General features: G+C 38.7%; 2 protein-coding genes across 2 annotated transcripts in view; one reads left to right on the top strand and one right to left on the bottom strand.

Annotated features, from left to right (window-relative positions):
- LOC307014432 (zinc finger protein 646) overlaps nt 1-9,836 on the top strand; it is a 27,346-nt gene extending 17,510 nt beyond the window's left edge. The window contains exon 5 of the mRNA XM_079642324.1: nt 2,893-9,836. Within this exon, the coding sequence (XP_079498450.1) occupies nt 2,893-3,311 (419 nt within the window). The 3' untranslated portion in view covers nt 3,312-9,836. The remainder of the gene's footprint in view (nt 1-2,892) is intronic.
- Nucleotides 9,837-10,702: 866 nt separating this feature from the next.
- The window catches only part of LOC307014439 (syntaxin-1B), a 96,141-nt gene continuing 86,498 nt past the window's right edge, over nt 10,703-20,345 (bottom strand). The window contains exon 10 of the mRNA XM_079642336.1: nt 10,703-19,675. Within this exon, the coding sequence (XP_079498462.1) occupies nt 19,595-19,675 (81 nt within the window). The 3' untranslated portion in view covers nt 10,703-19,594. The remainder of the gene's footprint in view (nt 19,676-20,345) is intronic.

Below are 20,345 nucleotides of genomic sequence, written 5' to 3'. Positions count from 1 at the left end.
ATGTTTTATATAGGTATGGCCCTACAATATATTATTCAAATATAGCATGATAGGTCCACTTTAAATAAACAATGCAAGAAGCTTAAAACACTTTAAGTGATGCACACAGCTGGGACCGGAGCACATGTTGACGGTAGAGGAGGATAAAGTTGGCCAACTGTTAGTGTGGGCAGAGTTAGTCTGTTTCATAACTCAGTGTTGTCAGTATTTGTGAAATGACTAAGTTAGCTACGTTAGCTAGCTAGCTTACAGCAGATCTGCAAAAATATTGGAAGGAATCATGTGATCACATTAAAGGTGGGGTAGGTAATTTCGGAGAAACCAGCTTGAGTGCGCTAGAATTTGAAAATACACAACCGGAAAAAATCTGCCACTTCCTTACAGATCCCCTCCTCCAACACACACACGAACGTGCACATGACCAATGAGGGCACGAGATAAGTTTGTGCACAGATGGAAGGCTGACAGGTAGGCCATCCAGTTATTTTAGCCGGGCCTGCTCAGATGATTGGTCGTGCTTTTTACAGTACTACGGCTTCCACAGATGACGTTTTTTTATGGATTTTTTGTCAAAGCATTTAAGATATTCATTGCTTTCGGGATGTTAAGAGCATTCCATGGAATATAACAAAAAGTGTATCTCGAGCCGGTTTCTCAAACTTACCCAACCTTTAAGTAATAATAAGTACAATAAAACCTTTTAGGTAACTAACTTATCAACAACATTGATAGCTGGCCAACTTTATAATCACCGAACGTCAACAATTCTCCGGTCTTTGCTGTCAGCATCACTTTAATACAAACTATTAGAATGATAAAATCCTGTCAATGGGAAAAATTACCAGTTAAAATGTTATTAAATATGACTGTTACGTTAAAGGAGTTTATATTATACATATATATATTTAATATTAGAGGAAAATATTAGTCAGTGTTTCTCTTTCTGTATTTGGTACGTGCGGGAATACATGTTATTCTTTACTTCTACCACAAATGGCAACTTTGTACATTTTTGGAAATCAGAACCAAAATGTGTTATTTATAAAAATGTTCTCTTTTTTTAAAGAAATGTAGTTTCTTTATTGAGATTTTTAAAATAATAATTTTAAAGATGCCCATAATCACTTTCTGATGTTTTATAAGGAATTAAAATCACTGTTTCCAGCAGAAAGCAGTGATATGTTTCCAAACCAAACTCCATCCTCTCTGTGCATGTTTTCATTGTGTCACAGGGTCTTTTTGGGATTAAAGTCTGTGTTTGAGAAAAGCTAGTGAACATGTTCAATTATCAACAGCTAATTATAAGTGTTTATATTCAACAAAACAAAAAAACAGATCCAACTGCTGCTGGCACAAAGTTATGTTGCTAATTTAATTTTTTGTTTTGTTTAACGTGCTGATCCTTTGGATTATGTAATGTGGAGTGTGTAATGTGATTGGAATTACCCTTTATGGTCGGACAATGAATGAATAATTTCGTCCCGCAGCTCAGATCCACTAAAGAAAACAATAATGTATTTGTATTAACGGAAACGTTCATTAATGTTCAACAAGCCAACTTCTTTGTTTTTGTTTTAAGTCAAAAAATAATTGAATAATAAAGAAAAGAGTTATCGCATACCACGGCGTAAAAATGTATATTAAAATATGCTGAAAAAGTAATAGTATAGTATGTCGAAATATCTTTAAAAACGTTTAGGTATAAAAAAAATCATAGTGTACTGTGTTGAAAATATGCTGAAAAAAGTATAGTACTATATCGTAAAAAATATAAAACAGTAATACTTTATTTTAAAAATATTTAAAAAAAAGTCATGGTATATTATTTCAAAAATAAATCATATTTTAGTATGTCAAAAATAGTAAAACATTTCATATTAAGTGTGTAAAAAATGAGTCCTAGTATAGTATGTCAAAAATAATTGAATTAAACAAAAGTTTCAAATGTGAAATACAAATAATAGTACAGTATGTCGCAAAAAGTCATAGTTTAATATGTGGAAAAATATGAACAGACTAGAAATATTTCTAGAATATGTTTCTAGAAATATATTTTTTAAGTACATACAAACTCACAGCATAGTAAGTTGTAGAAAGTCCCAAAAACTCCTAGTATATATATATATCATGTCATAAAAAAGTCATAAAAAAATAGTATTCTATTATATTCCAAAAATATAAGAATTACATTTTAAAAAGTATAGTTTGCCATAATAAATTGCACAAAAAGAAAATCTTATTATAGTCATAAAAAAGACAAAGAAAGGTATATTGAAAATACAAAAATAGAAAAGTCATTTAAAATCCTAGAATAGTATTTGGGTAAAACAATAGCGTAGCATAACACAGCATAGTAATAGTATGATATGATATATCATATATAGTATGATAAGTAATAATATGTCACATAGTATGTTGTAAAAAAGTCATTAAAAAGTCATAGCATAGAACGTTGTTAAAATACTCAGTAAACTCTGTTCTGTTGTTGAAGAAAAGTCATAGTATGCCATTTAAAATATAATTGAAATTCACAGTACATAGATTAGTATCTTGTACCAAAGTCATAGTATGTTATGTCATGCAAACGGTCTTAAAAGAGTCCGAGAATAGTAAGTTCATGAAAGAGTAGAATATCTTATTAAAATAGTGAATAAAAAAGGCATAGCATACTAAATTGTGAAAAAGGTTATAGATATATATTCTTTTTTTTATTAAAAAAATAACTACTGTGTGTCATGAAAAATGTAAAATTCATAATAAAAAGTCAGCCTATAGTTAAAAAAAAAGAATTAGATTTGGTAATCTGAACTAAATCTTTAAACACCAAAAACCTTTGGGGTTCGGTGGTTGTTTATAGTCTGATACTAAAGTCCCCTGTCTGTGTCCTCTCAGATCTGAGTCCGGTGGGTTCCTCCTCCCGGACCTTCGCCTGCAATCAGTGTGGCCGCTCTTACCGCCACGCCAGCTCCCTACTTAACCACAAGAACAGCCACAAGACCGGGACCTACTTCTGCAACACCTGCCAGAAGGAGTTCCCCAACCTGATGTCCCTCAAGAACCACGGCCGGATCCACACCGAGCCCAAACGCTACCAGTGTCCCGACTGTGGGAAGTCCTTCCGCGTGTCCACGGCGCTCGTCTGCCACTGTCGCATCCACACCAAGGAGAAGCCGTTCTCCTGCCAGCAGTGCGACAAACTCTTCTCGTCTCGGGCCAACCTGCGGCACCACATGAAGGTGCACTGGAGGGGGCCGCAGCTGTCCCGTAGGCCATCCGCCTTCCTCAGCGTCCCCTCCAGACCGTTCATCTAGACCTCCAATACATTGAGGGAAACACATTTAAATCTTCTAAATATCGTGCTGCAGGAATGAGTCCTAAAACCCTAACATTAGTTAGCATTTTAGCACTAGCTATTCCCTCGTCCGGAAGTCAATGGTTTGTTGAATGATTTTTTGTTTAGAGGTTGAAATAAGGTCTGTGGTTAACAGACTTTCAGGTTTTGTTCTGCAACATAAAATACATCAGTAAATAACCCACTGGTGAATGCCTGAAGCTTCAACGTTTTTTGAAAACCGTGTTTCCTAAATGAGATTACTAAAGGTCATCATGCCAAACATAAGCTAACTTTAGTTTAGCAATATCGACGTAAAGTCATGTGACCAATTCTTAGTTTGTTTGTAGTCCAACGTTAACTTTTACTTCTGGATATTCCAATTGAAACCGTTGTCAATTTGTAAATATATTCGGCTGAACAAAACTTGTAAAGTATCAATACATTCTGCAATAATCTAAAATCCAATAGAATAATCTCATTTGCTTTTTGGGGAGGGAACCAGGGAGATGCTCATTTCATCCCACCACCACTCTGTCAATACCTCTATATGACTTAAATATTTCACCAAATACATTTTGAGGAGGCAATTCCGACTCCCATAATGTATTTCCCAAACACACAGCCAACAACAGAACTCCTGGCAGCAAGCTAACTTAAAATAAATATATAAAACTGAATCAGTGTTGTATCCAAAACCCACCTTTGGCCAAAATGTTGCAGTTGTTAACCACCATCATGGAGAGGAGGCCACAGATGGAATAACAGAAGTATGAAATATTTCGGAAGATCTCCTTAAACAATCAGCAGCTTAACGCAAAACTCTCAGATGTAAAAACTGTGGTTACACGAGAGAGAAACAATGCTGCGTTCAGGAGCTTCAGATAAAAGATTCCGACCTTTGTGATGTGTTCAGGTGCAAGACTCTCGTTAACTTCGCATAAACTTTGAAGTAGAAGGGGAGGAACTGCAACATCACCATGGACAAGCACATTCAGTGTTTTTTCATACTGCAGACGATAAAGAAAATATACGGAAGTTCTGAGAGGCAAGTGAGGACAAAAACAATCTGGTGATACAATTTCTATATCTGACCTAAATAGATTTATCTTATTGTATGAGTTGAAAACAGCTGAAGGACAAAAGTGTGTGAATATGTTTTCATCTTTAAAACAAGTAGATTTTTTTGTGGATTTCGCCTTTGAGTAATTCAAATAAAACCTGGGACTTTGTGGTTGGATAGGCAAAATTAAAGAAATTCACACATTTCCTAGAGTTATTGTGAGTGTATTAATTGAACATTTACGTTTTTTGTGAGGGTGTGTTTGTTATTGTAAAAAAAAAGGCCAATGTGCACCAAAATGATTTTTAAAATATATCTCAAAAAAGCATTTATGTTTTCTTCCAGTAGAGTTACAGTTACATTTTAAACATAATTTATTTTCTTTTATACATTTTTTTTTCCATAACCGCAATGTTCCCGGTTCGATTCCAGCTGTGGGGCACGTCACACCCATAGACTGTATATATACAGTCACACCCCATGTTTTTTTCACTTTTTCGACACTGATAACTGTCAAGCAAAGGCGAATTCCTCCCAAAAATGTAGCTGTGATCTGTTAAAGACGTAAAGCGGAGAGAAATATTGTGATGCCTTCAGGTACAGCTATTAAAATGAACTGACATTTCCACCTTAAGGGATTTAATGTGCACTGTGGAGCGTTTGAGGGCCGTCAGAGTCGAGAGCGTTCGGTTCTTCGTCGAGATTTTTTGTTTCACGATGTGACGTCTGATTTTAACATCAAGTATGGCAGTTGATTAATGCCACGTGGAGACAAATCTACCACATACATTTATTTTATTTTTAATATCTCATCACAAAAGGAATATAATAGTTCTGACCTAGAAAAGCACATTTGTATAAATACCTCTTAATATTTTTTATTCAATCTTATTTAGTGTAAAAACGATTGAACATCAAACACTTTGAAGAAAACCCCTGTGTGAATACATTACATGTTACTTATATCCAAAGCATCTTACATACTCAATAGTGTGAGCAATCCCCACAGGAGCAATTTGGGGTGAAGTGTCTTACCCAGGGACACAACGACATGCCAACTACAGTGGGGTTTGAACCTGTGACCCCTGATCCGAACACAAACGCACAACCCACTGCACCACACGCATCCCTGCCTGTGTGAATAAACAGCAATAACACTATCCCTTGTGGATAAAAAATCTTTAGAAGAAAATATTTAATTTAAAGGAAACAAAACAATAAATTAATCAAGAAAATGTAAAATCACATATAATGAAAGTATTAAAAAAAGACTTTCAAATCACAAAGAGTTTCTACATGAAGGTTTCACATAGTTTTACAAATCTTTATTATGAGATAGTCAGTCCTAATATCTCATAATTTGGAAAAAAATGTTATTAAGAGGGGAGGGCTTACGCTATTTAGCTGGTGGATTTTTCTTCCATGTTTTCAAAGCGGATGTCGTGAGCCATTTTGTTTTTGTCTGCAGGAAATCAGCGAGTCGCTTGTCGACCAGCAAAACTAAAAACACTCATTTATATTTCTGCATTTTCTGATAACTCATAGTTAAGGTTTTTAGAAAGTGGTGGTAGTCTGTTTTCTACTATCACATGGTTGCAAACTGCAGCTCCTTTCTTTTTGCTTTTGTAAAATCAGAAATCGATGCATAGTCAAGGGTTACGTGTGTTTTATTTATTTATCAGAAACGATAAAGATGGTTTGTGGTTCATACAGAAACAAACAGCTGAAGCCAGTAGCCGTGTTTCCATTCAAATTTCAAGTGAATTCAAGCAGACTTCAGAAAAAACGTAAATTAGGCCCTATTCTATGGAAGCCTATATCTGCCACAATTATGACATACTTTACTCAACACCTTTTTTTGTTAGACTTGGGGTTTTTGTATTTAATGTTCCCTGTTTTATTTTGAAATCTATTTTCTCTTTGTGTCTCTCCCAGTTTTACTTCCTGTGTTTCCACGCCTGTGCCTGATTGTGTTCACCTGGGGGGTATACTACGAAGCAGGATTTTCGCTTAGCCGGCTAACTTTAGGGAAAACTCAGGGTTTCCGGTCCTACGAAGCTGGTTCTCTTTTTAGCAGGCTCGATCTCCATGGTAACTTATGCTGTGCGGCTAACCTGCCCCGGAGCAGGTTAGGTTGCAGGCTAAGAGCTCAACTCAGTGAAAGCACTGCCTACTGACCAATCAGAGCACAGTGTGCAGAGTTTAAAGCGATCAAGTCATATTACAGGAGAAAGGAAATACAGAAAAGCTGCCGTTGCAGGAAAGACGGCCGGCAAAAATCACCGACTGTGTGAACATTAATAGAATATCACCTCCCATCTTCAGAGCAATCTGACTATTATAACATTAGCGTTAAGAAAGCTTACTTAAATATCTGCCACAACATAAGTAACCGGATCAGAGTAACATTAAGTACAGACCAAGGCATATCACATCATAATGTAGCCTATCATATATTTCCTTATCTGAGTCAGCTGAGCCGTATCTGGCCGTGCAACACTTAGTGTCACATACTGTATTATGAAGTATTATTTTAAGCAACACATTAGGTTGACGAAAAACTCGAGACAAATGTAATTAAAGTCAGATCCACTCATGTTTTAGACGGGGCAGTGATATCATAAACCTGTTAATGTACGCATTCAAACACTTTTTCTTTTACCAGCTGTATTCACCTTGCAGTGTGGCTTTTATCCTGGATACAGTGTTTAAGTCATGGATGTTTAAAGTTTAACTTCTTCATATGTCTAATATTATAGTTGACTTTTCATTCAGGAAGTATGACGCTGCGCTGTCAGTACGCTTCTCCATGTTTGTGATTGGTTGAATGCTCCAAATACCACCACTCTCATGTGAACGCGCACCTAACTAGATAGGGCACGGCTGGCTTGAGCGATCCACTTGATAACCCGTGTCGTAGTACCGTTTAGCGAGAGCGCGTATGTTTTGGATTAGGCCAACCGGCTAACTCAAACATATCCAGGTTAGGTTGAACCAGCTTCGTAGTACAGGCCTCTGCTGCCCCTGTGTCCCCCCACCCTCCAGCTGTGTTTTGTCTCTGTGATTAGGCTTGTATGTATTTTGGTTTGTCTTCCCTTGTGTTCTTTGTTATATCGTTGTCTATGTTCCTGCCTGTTTCCCCAAGTTCCTGTCTGCGTCTCTGCTCCTGTTTCTCATGCCCTCTGGTTTCTACTTGTTTATTTTGTTCTTCGTGTTTGTTGTTTTGTTTTACCTGGTCCGTGGCCTGTACAACGAAGCCAGTTCAACAGACCCTGGATATTTTTGAGTTATCTGGCTTAACTAAGCCTAACAAACGAGATCTCGCTAAGCGGTCCTACGATGCTGGTTATCAACTCAGTAACTCAACCCAGGGTTTCTCTGTCCGGCTGAGAGCGCGTTCACGTGAAAGAGGCGGGGTTAGCAACATTTGACCAATCACAAACATGGACAAGCGTACTGACATCGCAGCGTCATACTTCATGATTGAATAGTGAACTATCATGTTAGACAAATATGAAGAAGTTAAACTTTAAACATCCATGACTTAAACACTTAATCCAGGATAAAAGCAACACCTGCAAGGTGAATACAGAACAGCGCTTCGTCAACTTAATGTGTTGTTAAATAATACTTCTGCATAAAGTATGTGTCACTGTAAGTGTTCTACAGCCAGATACGGCTCAAGAAGATGACTCAGATAAGGAAGTATGTGATGTGATATGATGTGATTGATGATTTGATATGAATGATAATGGGACACATCAACGTCTGCACTCACAGTGTGGCGGACTGTAATGTTACTTTGATCCGGTTACTTATGTTGTGGCAGATATTTAAGCTTTCTTAACGATAATGTAATAATAGTCCGATTGCTCAGAAGATGGGAGGTGATATTCTATTAATTCATAGAATGTATTTATTTTATCCTGGAATATGACTTGATAGCTTAAAACTCCGCACACTGAGCTCTGATTGGTCAGCAGGCGATGCTTTCACTGAGTTGATCTCTTAACTGGAACATAATCTGCTCCGGAGCAGGTTAGGTGTTCAGCATAAATTAACATGGAGACCTATCCCAGTAAGAAGTGAACCAGCATCGTAGGACCGAAAACCCAGAGTTAACCCTGAAGTTACCTCGCTAACCGCAAACCCTGCTTCGTAGTACAGGCCTCTGGTCCCCCTCTTTGTATCGGGTTTTTAGCAAAGCCTTTTGTCTTAACTTTATTACCAGCTTCCTGTGTTTTACTGTGTTTTGGTACTATCTGCTATTTAATCCCTTACAGTAATAAAAAAGGAAACCAAAAAACCCAAAATCATGACATATTTTTACTTTTGTAAATGTTTCTAATAACAGAGGGTTTGGTTTTTTTTTTATCAGGAATTATAAAGATTGAATGGTTTGTGACTCATTCAGAACAAAAGTGAATTCAATCAATTGTCAAGTGAATTTGAAACCTTTAAAATGGCACAAAAAAATATGTGAATTAGGCATGTTGCTCCGCGTCATGCAGCGTATTCCAGATTTAAAAAAATGTAAGGTGTTTTTTTATACAGCAACACTTGTTAGTATCCGCTCATTAGATAAATACTGTCCTTTCAAAATAAACCTCCATCTTCTACATCGCACAGTTGAGGAAGTTTTGTTGAATTTCTCTCCTTTTTCACAGCTTTCTAATGCGATACTTTAAAAAGGGCAAAATCTTTTGAATGGAAGCACGGCTATTTTGGCGGCCATTTTGTGTCCCTTCCTCAAACTACATTTTCGAGTGTCAGAGAGATTAGAGAGACGTTTTCACTTAATTGTGACCTTGTTTCTCATGAGAACATTATTTCATAATTAAAAGATTTTTGTATTGTAATTATGAATCTGTTTTGTTGTAAACATTGAAAAAAAAAAGATCTCATAATAATGATAAAACCTCATCATTACCAATACACAGGTCTTTTAATAATGAAAACAATGTATTATAATAATTAGATATAGATCTTCAATATGAAAAATAAAGGAAAATATATATGAATATTTTTCAGTATAAGTTTCAAAGTCACAATCAGGAGAACACGTCTCATAGTTTTGGTCTTTGCTGATTATGAAGAGGTACAATGCTGTTCAAACGGTTCACATGTGAATTCAAGAAAAACTTTTTCCTCGTTGACACAATGTTTTTTGACTGAGAGGAAATATTGATTAGTTTAGAATAGATGAATCTGCAGACAGATCAGCGCAGTAGAAAGTGTAGCAGAAGGCTGTTGGTGTATCGTCAGTGAATTATAACCTCTGTATGACTTTTATATACAAAACAACTGTAGATTATCTTTATTTCTATTATTATAACAAACGAGTGTTGAGAGAAAAGGTTTCATCACTTTTTCATTTTCTTCTTCTTGGTATTTACTGTATGTCCTCTACAGTTTTTAATAAAATCCTGCACACAAACTGTAGTCAAACTGTCAAGTAAATCTTTTGTTAATGTTGCAAAAAAGGAAATGAAATTAGCCATGTTGCTATACCTTTTGCAACGTGTCCTCATGGTTGGTTAGAATACGTACAAAATGTTTGTTTTTCATCCGTTTTCCTACGAATATACAGAAACACGTCTTAGTTTCTGCTCGTTATATATATATACATTTCTGTCTAAACCACTCGTTTAGGGTAAGAAAAAGTTTGTATTTTGCGTTGAAATAACTTCAGAAGTGGCGCTACTTCATTATGTAAGTTACACATCGGGCGACTAAAAGTTTTGTTTAATTTTCCTGCCATTTCCATACAGCTAATGCAGAATTTAAAAAAGTGCAGAACAATGTTAATTGAAGCATTTTCTGGCAGCCATTTTGTGCCCCTTCCTCAAACTTCATTTGTGAGACCAGTAAAAGTTTGTGTTTTGGGTAAAATAACTTGTAAAGTGATGCTAATTATGTAAATTATGCATCACACACAAAAACTGTGTTTTTGCAATCTTCACACAGTAGACTATTTTCATTTAATCTTTCTGTATACCCATTTTTTTTTAGGAACACTTAGTAAATGTATGCCATATGTGTGAACTCAGAAACATGTAAAAGCCAATAATGCCTCAAGTGTTGCATCAGTTAAAAAAAAGACAATTTCACTATAATTAAATGTTATCAAATGGGCCGCCATGGATATATCGTGTCTAATCCGGCACAGGACCACATGCCGCATGTCACCCCCACTGTTTTCCCGCTTCAGTTCTATCTCTACAATAAAAGGCAATGGTTGCACTAAAACAATCTTTAAAATTAAAATTGTGAAATTTAATAAAAAGACACGAGACGGGAAACAGGAGTACACTGAACAATCCTTTTCTTTATTCATTTTTTGTTATCATTTCAACATGTCTGTCAGGGTTTTTTTTTTTAAAGTTTTTATTTTAAATTAAAATGTTGACACACTTATAAAAGACAGCATCTGCATAGAGTTGTCATCTTAAAGATCCATGAAGAGAGAGAGAGGGGGGGTTAAGAGAGAGAGGGAGAGAGAGAGAGAGAGATAGAGAGCGAGAGAGAGAAGGGGGAGAGAGATTGGGAGAGTGGGGAGGCAAAGGGGTAAAGTAGGGGGGAATACTGGCACGTCACATGAACTAAACAGAACAGCCAACAGCAGTACGAGAGAGGGGGAGGAGGGGGAGACAGGGCTGCAGGGGGGGAGGTATTTTTTAGAGGGGGAGGGAGGGGAGGGGGGGACAGTTCGCTTTACATTACGCTACGCACACATACACACACAAAAAAAACGGGACACAAGTTGCATTTCCGGTCAAAGTTGCGTCTGCAGAGCGATGGCCCTGTCCTCTTTTTTAGTTTTTTTAAATTTTGGAAATATTTTTTGCCGTCTCTTGCCTGCCATTTCCCCCCCTCTTTCTTTATTATCCATGCATCTGCTGGGTTTTTCATTTCATTTCTTTGTTGTTGCTCCAGAAGGTCTTAAACTGGATTTTGTTTTCTAAATCGAGTTCCTGCACGAGGTCCAGGGCCTTGAACGCCTCTGCATGATAAAGAAAGCCCTTTTTGTTTCTCTGAATATTGCACGCTTTGTTACGGTAGGCCTGTGTGAGGCTAGAGACCAGGGCCCGAAAGTCAGGAGGTGACTCGAGCACCGTGTTCCTTAAACACATCGAAGGCGTGACTCTGGTCTGAACTACATTCTGAAGCCTGAAAGGTAAAAAAAACGAAGATCATTTTCTTTTCAGGAACGCAAATGTAGCTTTAATCCAATTTCCTGTTTGCACTTTGACGCCTTTGAGAAACAGAAGCTCAGACCTCCTCCAGGAACTGGGTGAGAACTAAATGATGAAGCAACGACAGAAGACTGGGGTGGTTTGAAGAGTAACACGTGATGTGGTTTTAAAACCTTTCCCAAAAGCACTTTAAGGCAAATGATCTCCCCCCATTGACTTCTAATGAAACTGAGATGTTAGCATTAAAACGCTTCTCAACTGCATCTCAGGTGTTGCACTTGTTGCTGTTAGCCTGAAATTGTTACGACAAAGATCTTTTAAAGCGACTTCCTGCAGAATTTGAAATAGTGGGCTTGTTCGATGGGTATAAGCAACATGGCATCCATATAAACAAATTAGCCGCTACCTTGGAGCTGCTTTTCACCAATCAGACTATTTCTCCAGATTTGGCTACTAACTGGCAGGGGACAAGTCTGGTGCATTTTTTTCTCTGGGGAATACGGCAGGCGATGAGTTATAGATTTGTCGTTTGGCTAGCTAGCTGTGTTCGAGGGACTAAAAGTCAGACAGAGAGAGAGAAAGAAAGAGATCAGAACCCGCTAAGTGATCAGGGACCGCGGGGTTAATTTTTCCTATAATGGAGGGAAGCACTTTCATCAGAGGAGCCAGTGGGTGGATCCTCCGGAGCTGTGGTGATGAGCGGTGGTGTGGTGGTGGCTGCGTTCAAACCCAACATTTGCGCGGATAAACAAGTTCTCTTCATTCCCGTCAAAATATATTCTGCCCTTTTTTTTCTAGACGGAACTAAAGGGCTCTTAAAAAAAAGACTGACAGTGCCTCTCGATGGAAAAACACGATCGTACGTATTTTCTTCCGTGGTTGGGCCTAAACGCAGCATGTGAGCTGAGCATGGCGGACGAACACGCTGGAAGATATGTTTTTCTTTCTCTCTGCTGGCGTCTCTTCCACGTGGAAAGAATCGAAGGGCTGCGGAGGTGGGGGACACGGAAGTGAGGGCGGGAAATACTTTTAGGGTGGGGGAGAACAAAAATGGCAAAAAGGACAGAGATCGAACTGCGTGTCAACTTTGACGGGAATAGGTATCTCAGTAGATTTATACATAGACATGCAAGTCATTTTTTCTCTCTTTGAAGTTATTTACAATAATTACATAACACAAAGAATCCAGTTTCAGTTTGACAAAATTGCGAGCATTCAATATTCAATATTACTACTTATTATTTATGATAACATAACTCCTTTTGTACTTCTTTAAATCATTGCCATTATAGAATCGTCATAACCTCCCTTTTTTAAAGTTTAGATGTTTGATCACCTTCCGTTCGTTCTCCCTCTGGGTTTTTGCAAATGTTTTACTGCAATTAATTTGTCATTTATGGTAATAATCATAATAATAATATTAAGAATAATAATGATAATGATAATAACAATGTTTATATAAGTGTCTTTCTTATTTGCTATGGCAGAGACCATGATGGTCTATCTTCATGTCCCCCCCCTGACTCCTCCCTCCCCCAAAAACACTGATTCCAAAGGAAATACTGTCTCGTACGATGGAGAGTAGAAAGACATGGGTGAAGCGTCAAAAGAAAATCATCAGAAACAACAATTAATATCACAGCTGACAACAAATAAACATTTTATCCTCCAGAGCAGGGCACTGGAACAGGTTTTGGTTTTTGAAAATTGTTTCAGGAAGACAAAAATCATCGTAGAGAAGAGTTGAATCGTTCGACAATTAAGGAACAAAAAGAAAACGCACCATTAACTTGAATCGTCGGTGTCTGTTGATAACAAACTTGGAAGACAGACACGCTTCTGCACACATTGGGCAGATTCAAACTGAAGAAAGTAAATTTTTCAGAAATAGCCGCATTTAGCCCGCACACATTCGAACTCAAACGAAAGGAAGTCATTGTTCAATATGTGTGTTTGACAAAATGCCCATTTACTTCCACACACGATCTAATGTGGCTACCGGCTAATCAATCTTTGGAGTCCTTGTGTCGCACCCAAACTCTCTCTAGATGATTTTTTCCTGCTTTCTGCACCCCACCCTGACAGAAACTGTACACAGCCAGGAGAAGCGAATATGGCTACAGAGCCACATACACACAGTAATAGAAATGCAGTATGTTGATGTAAGAGTCATATATATTTTCTTGTCTACATGTGACTACAGATGACAAGGCTGCAGTCCTCTGTCACACACAGGAAAATGCTCACTGAAGGGTTTACTAGTCACAGTAAAACATCCATTATCTCTACTGCACATGCACAATAATTTGGAAGCGGATATGCACATTAGTGTAAGAGAAACTATTTCATTTATGCAACATTATTTGCCAACGATTTGCTGGTGGAAATCTGCTAGCCTAGTTTCTAAATCCCTGCAAAGAAATAGGACCAGTGTTGTGCTCATTGACCCCAGTTTGGGGGTCAATGAGCAGTCCATAGGATTAAGAATGCTGTCCAGGTTGTTTTAAGACAAAACCCCTCTTAAACCAACTATATTCACTTTTACATCAAAGTGCAGTAGAGGTAATGAATCCTGCAGCAGAAAGAAATCGAGTAGCATTGTTAACTAGCACTGCTTCATTGTTATTTTTGTGGAAATTATTGACTAGTTAGGCCATTTAACTAGCCAGCAAAACCTTGCAGGGAAGCATTGATCCTGCAGTGTGCACACAGAGACTGATAAACAAGCTATACAGAAAATAACACCAAAATAACAAGAACTACAGCAATTAATAAGTAGAATAAGAAAGCACCACCATTGTCTCTGTAAATCCCTCAAAGTGGAGGAGAAGTGTACATACGCTAACGTTTCAACAGATGAGTATGCGTAATTTTTTTTTACACAAACTAACGTGTACAGGTGAAGGAGAAAGGGAAAGGGGTGTGGAGGCGGACATCATTGTTGTGGCATGAGATTACTATTTTGTAAATGGTGGACAGACCAACATACAGTGAGGGCTGGTAGTTGCTGGGGGGCCGGCCTTTCATATTTGTATAGTTTCGGTTTAAATTTATTTTTATCACCATTTGTGACGAACGACTCTGTGTAAACTTCACTCGTGTTGTGCTCTTTGATATTAGCGGCGAACCGTTTGAGAACACATGAGGGGAGGGCAAAAAACGCTTTGGTTTGAATTTTAACAAATACATAATAATAACAGTGATCATGGCGTCCATAAATATGTCTGATCTCTTCCCATCTGTCACAATTTTTTAAAGCACGCAATGTGGATTTCATCAAACAGCTTCAACCCTTGGACCTGCGATCGGATGCTTCGCACAACAAAAAAACTCGTGCTGCTCCGAACAATCACAATCACAAACACACACACACACACATTCGCGCATTTAAGCACCAAACTTGTTTTACTGAAAAGGAAGGGAGGCATGCTGCACACACACAAGGCCAGGTGGAGGGGCAGCAGGAGGTCAGCCCATAGGCAAAGGTTTTTTACAATAATAAATAGTTGAGGGGACGATTCCTCCACAAACAAATAACACAAATGCAAACACAGATCAGTTGAGGTGTGTAAGGTGGGTTGGCGGTTGATGTGGTGGGGAGCAGGATGGCTGAAGTCGAGGGTATTTGAAAATGTAGCCTTTCAAAAATATCAACTGCTTCTTAAACACCCTAAAAATACAGTTACTGTTCCAACAATGTTACAAACAGAGCACACGTGAGCAAGTAACATGAGCCAACATGTGTTTAGATTGAAAATAAAATTGAGAATGCAGATTAAGAAGGAGCAAGTAAAATAGTTAGCTAACAAGCTAACTAAAGTCAGGTCCATGAGCGGTAAAGTGCACGACATGGAGGGCAGGTTGGGGGTGGGGTACAAAAAACACCATCATGCAAACTCCACAACGCTTTTGCATGCCTTTTTTATTATTATTATTATTATTGTTATTATCATAATTATTACACACAACGGGTTGGGCAGGGTCTGCTGGGGCGGGGAAGGCACAGACTCCCAATCCTCAACATTGTCTTTTAGTACAACCAAACAGCTACAGCACAAACAGGAAGAAGGAAGACAAGAGGAGAGGTTGGGGGATGAAAACTCGGACAAACTACCCAACCTTCACAGAGTTGCTTAATTATGGTTTTCCGATGTTTGTCCGTTTTCTATTTCCCAAGAGGAATGGCGGCTGACTTTACAGAAAACACACACACAACCAAAAGACACGCCCATACACACATACGGCAAATAAACTTTAGTGTCATCAAGCTGGCTGGTGCTACGACGGCATCCTTTTTTTGCTGATTTTATATCTACCGCCGAACCATTGCAAGACTAACACGACGACCGTGACGTCGACCATTGAGAACACGTGATTTAATCTAATATTGTGCGGCTGACATGATTTAACGAAGAATGGTGAAATGTCAATCAAATCCCTCAATACATGCCTGACATTTCCAAGATGAATCACAAAAAAAAAATCCAAAGACACAAATCATACTTGTGTTTGATTTACACATATTATTTGATATCTATGTATGGACAGTGTCTGTTCTACAGTCTAAAAAACACCATGAATGTTTCAACAACAAAACAGCAGAGGAAAGTGCTAAATTCTAAATCTACTGACAATTTATTGGAACAAACATCTATTGGATTTTGCTGCTAAGCTTTGGTTTTGGGAAGAATAAAATGAAAACTCCCACTTCCACTCTTCTCTAAACCTCGCTCTTCATTTAAAACTAGCGACTAGTAATACAGTATCTCAGACATCTAGAACTAACAGCGCTATCAACTTTTATGACTTCCAAGAAAACACACAATATATTTAACAAAGCAGTGAGAACTTCCTTAGTGCCTACACTTTGCCTTTGGCAGCAAGAAGTACTGTTAGCTGGGACAAAGAGGCTAACGTGATAAACAACTCACACTTCCTGTCATAGCTTGCCGAGTTGCAAAGGTATTTTTTTTCAATCAATAGAACCAGATATTATCCTTTGATTCCTTGAAAGGACTTTTACCAAACGTAACAACACTTTGCAACTGTAAACCTCGACATTGGGGTGACAATCAAGACACACAAAGCTAGCTAGCTAGTTACCACTTTTTCTGTAATATAAATGTTAATTTCTACAAACTGACTTTATTGCTTTGACACTGAGTGTAGACTTATTTTGTGGAATGTAAGGTGATATTTGTTACCCTGTTTGGGTCACACCTACGCTCCCATGGCCATATGTTCTTGATATACACTAACATTGTAAGGGATCGGTAAGGGCTATCGTCGCAGTTCAACATTCAAAAGATTGAAGAGAGATGGATTGATAGGTAACATTTCATTCAGCCACTGTGGAGGTAACAATATCTTAAATTGAGCTGGGGGCCATAGGACCTTTGGAACTTATTTTCTTCCTTGGAACATCCAGGGTAGGCCTCAACAGAGACGAAGGTACCCAAGTATCACAGAGCCTTCACTCAGACAAACCTTCCTCCTTTAAACCCCCTCCTCCAGTCATTTTCAACACAACCGTGTGTCCAGGTTAGGGCAACACACACATTCACTTCTCAACACAGACCACACTTAAGAAACAAAAACATGCTTGTACAAAACTACAAATGCATGTTGTCCCAATCTGGAGCAGTGTCGAGGTTGTCTTCTCCAGCAGACGTGCTGCTAACAGCTATTGCTAATGCTACTGTAAATATAATTTAAATAATTTAATTTCTGTATATTGCTACACCTTAGTGAAGGAGCCAATGGAAAGCAAAATGCTCTACTTAAAATTAAACTAGTTTGACCAAATAATCTAACTAGCATTCTACAATCATCGGCAGATTGATTATCTTTGCAAAATTAGTTAGCTAGTTAAAAAGTTAGCAAGCGTGTTGAGATTATTTTGTCAAACTACTATTTCCAAGATCAAGAATCAACTTCCCGTATTATTTCTTAGGTCTCATTCTTTCCCCAATACTGGTCTGAACACACGGAAAGTGTCTTTCCTCCAACTAGCAGCTCTACATGATCTATACGTAACACGAGCAAACACTATTGCATGCTAAGTGACACAGTCTAACACTAGCACTGGCATGATATGTAACACGGAAATGTGAAATGTTAGGGGGAGTATATCCAGTGTGTCCTGTGTGTAAAATGTATACATCAGAGGTGTTCATGCAAGTGAGTTTGTGTGTCACATGTTCCACCTTCCACAGAGGAAATTCCCCAGTAGGAAAAGCCTCTCCTGTTCAGTAGCACCGGTGCAACTCAGGCATTAAAATGTTGGGAATCACATTTCACATTTCACAAACCTCAAACACACACTCATGTAGGGATGCAGGGAGGAAACAGGCGAATGCATCAAACCATACAGACTAAACGGTAACCGCTGAATGATGTCAGGCCGATACGTCACGGGACACGTCACGCACACACTAAAACAGCAGCACAACGAAGCAACAAACGTTCCCCATTAATAAAACAAAAACGCAACAATATTACCACGACACTCAGGTAATCAGGGCACGCCAGCATTTTTAGAGTTTTCCGAAATGTTCATCTCATTTGTTTCATAATGTTATGACGGTGACGAACAGCTGTGACAGCTTGGAGATGACACTGGCTTTGACTGCGATATTTCTACAGTGATCAGGGTGATGAGCCTTTTGGTGCGGTAACATGAACCTCGATCCTTATTGGCTATCTTGGGTGGGGGAGGCGGGACATGTCTTCTTCCTCTTATCTAAACTGCATAGATTGACAGTCCGTCTCCTCCCACCCTCCTTCAAGCCTTCCTTCTATTACACCCCTGTCCTTCCCACCATTCACCTGTCAGTCAAACAACAAACGTTCTAGTCAAATCCAGCAAACAAACAGAGGCCCGCCCTCCCCCTGCTCTTTGGTTGGATAGATGTGACAGGACGGGGAGGTTTTTGTATTGGAAACCTGCCACATTGCAATGACACCCCTCACTGGTGCACATTGTGTGTCATGCTCTTTTCTTCGTGAGTTATAAATTGGGTGTGGCAGGTCGGGCTTTGCCAGTCTCAACTAATTTCATAATAGGCTGACTAGGGTGAATGACAGGAGTGAGCAACTAATGAGAGGTGGTCTAAAGAGTGAGGTTGGTCCCTCCCTCTCAGAAACAAGGGGACATAGTTGGTTCTACCAAAGCCAGCGGGTGCGTGTCTTTCGGGACGGCATTCTGGAACACTCAAGCGTTCCGGAACGCTCCAGTATTACTGACAGTGTTTTCATAACACTCCAGCATTACTGACAGCATTCGGAACCTAATCTGTTCAGGAACCTCTTGTTCTAGAATGTAGCGCAGAGTTCCAGAGCTCCACAAAGTTCTGACGGAGCCGATAAAATGTATCTCCTTCAGAGTTGAAAGCCCTCTAGTGGGGCAACACAAACACATTTATTAAGAATGTGTTCGGTGACGTTTTCATAACGTACTCTGTTCCAAAACCTCTGCTGGATATACAGATAGGAAATGAACAAACAAACGTTCTTGAATGCTCGTCCCGGAGAACTCACACCCAGCAGCAAGTCACCATTACTGTCCTTGGAGACTCCCGAAAAAATAAAGAAACTTAAAAAAAACAAGAACAAAAAAAGGCAAAACAAACAAATAAATGTCATATTCTAGGTCATCATTTTTTACCCACGTGTTGCTTCATATGTTCAATACATTTACATGTACAACTGTAATAAATAGTAGGTTTATTTGCACCCTCTTTTGTATGCGTTATGTATTTAGGTCAGCTATAATGTGATGGCATTTTTATTTTGTTTTTTTTGTCTTTGTCTTTTGAACCCCACCCAACCCCATGGTGTTTCCTCTTATCAGTGATTGGATTGTTATCTCTCCCTAGCTGATTGGTTATCTGTCTTGCATTTGTGTTTCAAGTTTTTGTGTTGTTATCGTCGGTGTTTCTCTTCTCTGCTGGCGGTCAGACGGTTGGTCCTGTCGGTCGTCACACCGGCAAGAGGCGGAGCGTCTTAGAAGCCAAGCGTGCCGCCGATGGTTGACGCCAGGACGACGCCCAGGATGACACAGCAGATGATGATCATGATCTTCTTCTGCAGGGAAAAAAGAGACGCAGATCTGTGAATAATTTTTCTTGCGGGAATGTTTTCTGGAATTTGCTGATCTTTCCGCATGAAAAAATTGGTGCAGGGGCGATTCGTGTTTTAGTCCTATCCTAAAGTTAGCATTAGCCTAGCTCCACGAAGAGACTATGTGATTTTACCTGTTACAATTTGGATTATTGAAGAAAATAGGATGTTTGGCATAAAAACGTTTGTTATGCCACACATCACAGTGGCAAACCATGTCTATCACAACTGGATCTCCTGTAGACACAAACACACACCTCCCCCCGTTATAATGTCCGTCTTTTCACTAGATTGTCGTCTTGAAAAGGGTACTGACAACAATTCCGCAAAATTATCATCTTCACCTGTTGCCATTTCAACGTTAAAAACAATAAAACGGCAAATGAATTGCTACGTCGCATTTATCTATCCTCTGTCTTGAGCCAGTGAACTAACGGGCCTATTAGAATACCCTGGAACCGAGGGAAACTGAAAGAATACGCCCATTGGCTACAAATCAATATATGATAGGTTGATCAAACTGTCAATCCAAACGTACGCTCTCATTCAGTGCAACGGCCAGGACATTCTATCAAGGATGTAGAATACCTTGGTTGAAGGATATTCTACCCAGAGACCCAGAAAAATATCTGAT

This window comes from Notothenia rossii (genome assembly GCF_949606895.1).
Source record: "Notothenia rossii genome assembly, chromosome: 8".
Lineage (NCBI taxonomy): Eukaryota > Metazoa > Chordata > Actinopteri > Perciformes > Nototheniidae > Notothenia > Notothenia rossii.
The sequence above is the reverse complement of the archived record's forward strand: the minus strand, read 5'-3'. Positions and strand labels throughout refer to the sequence as shown.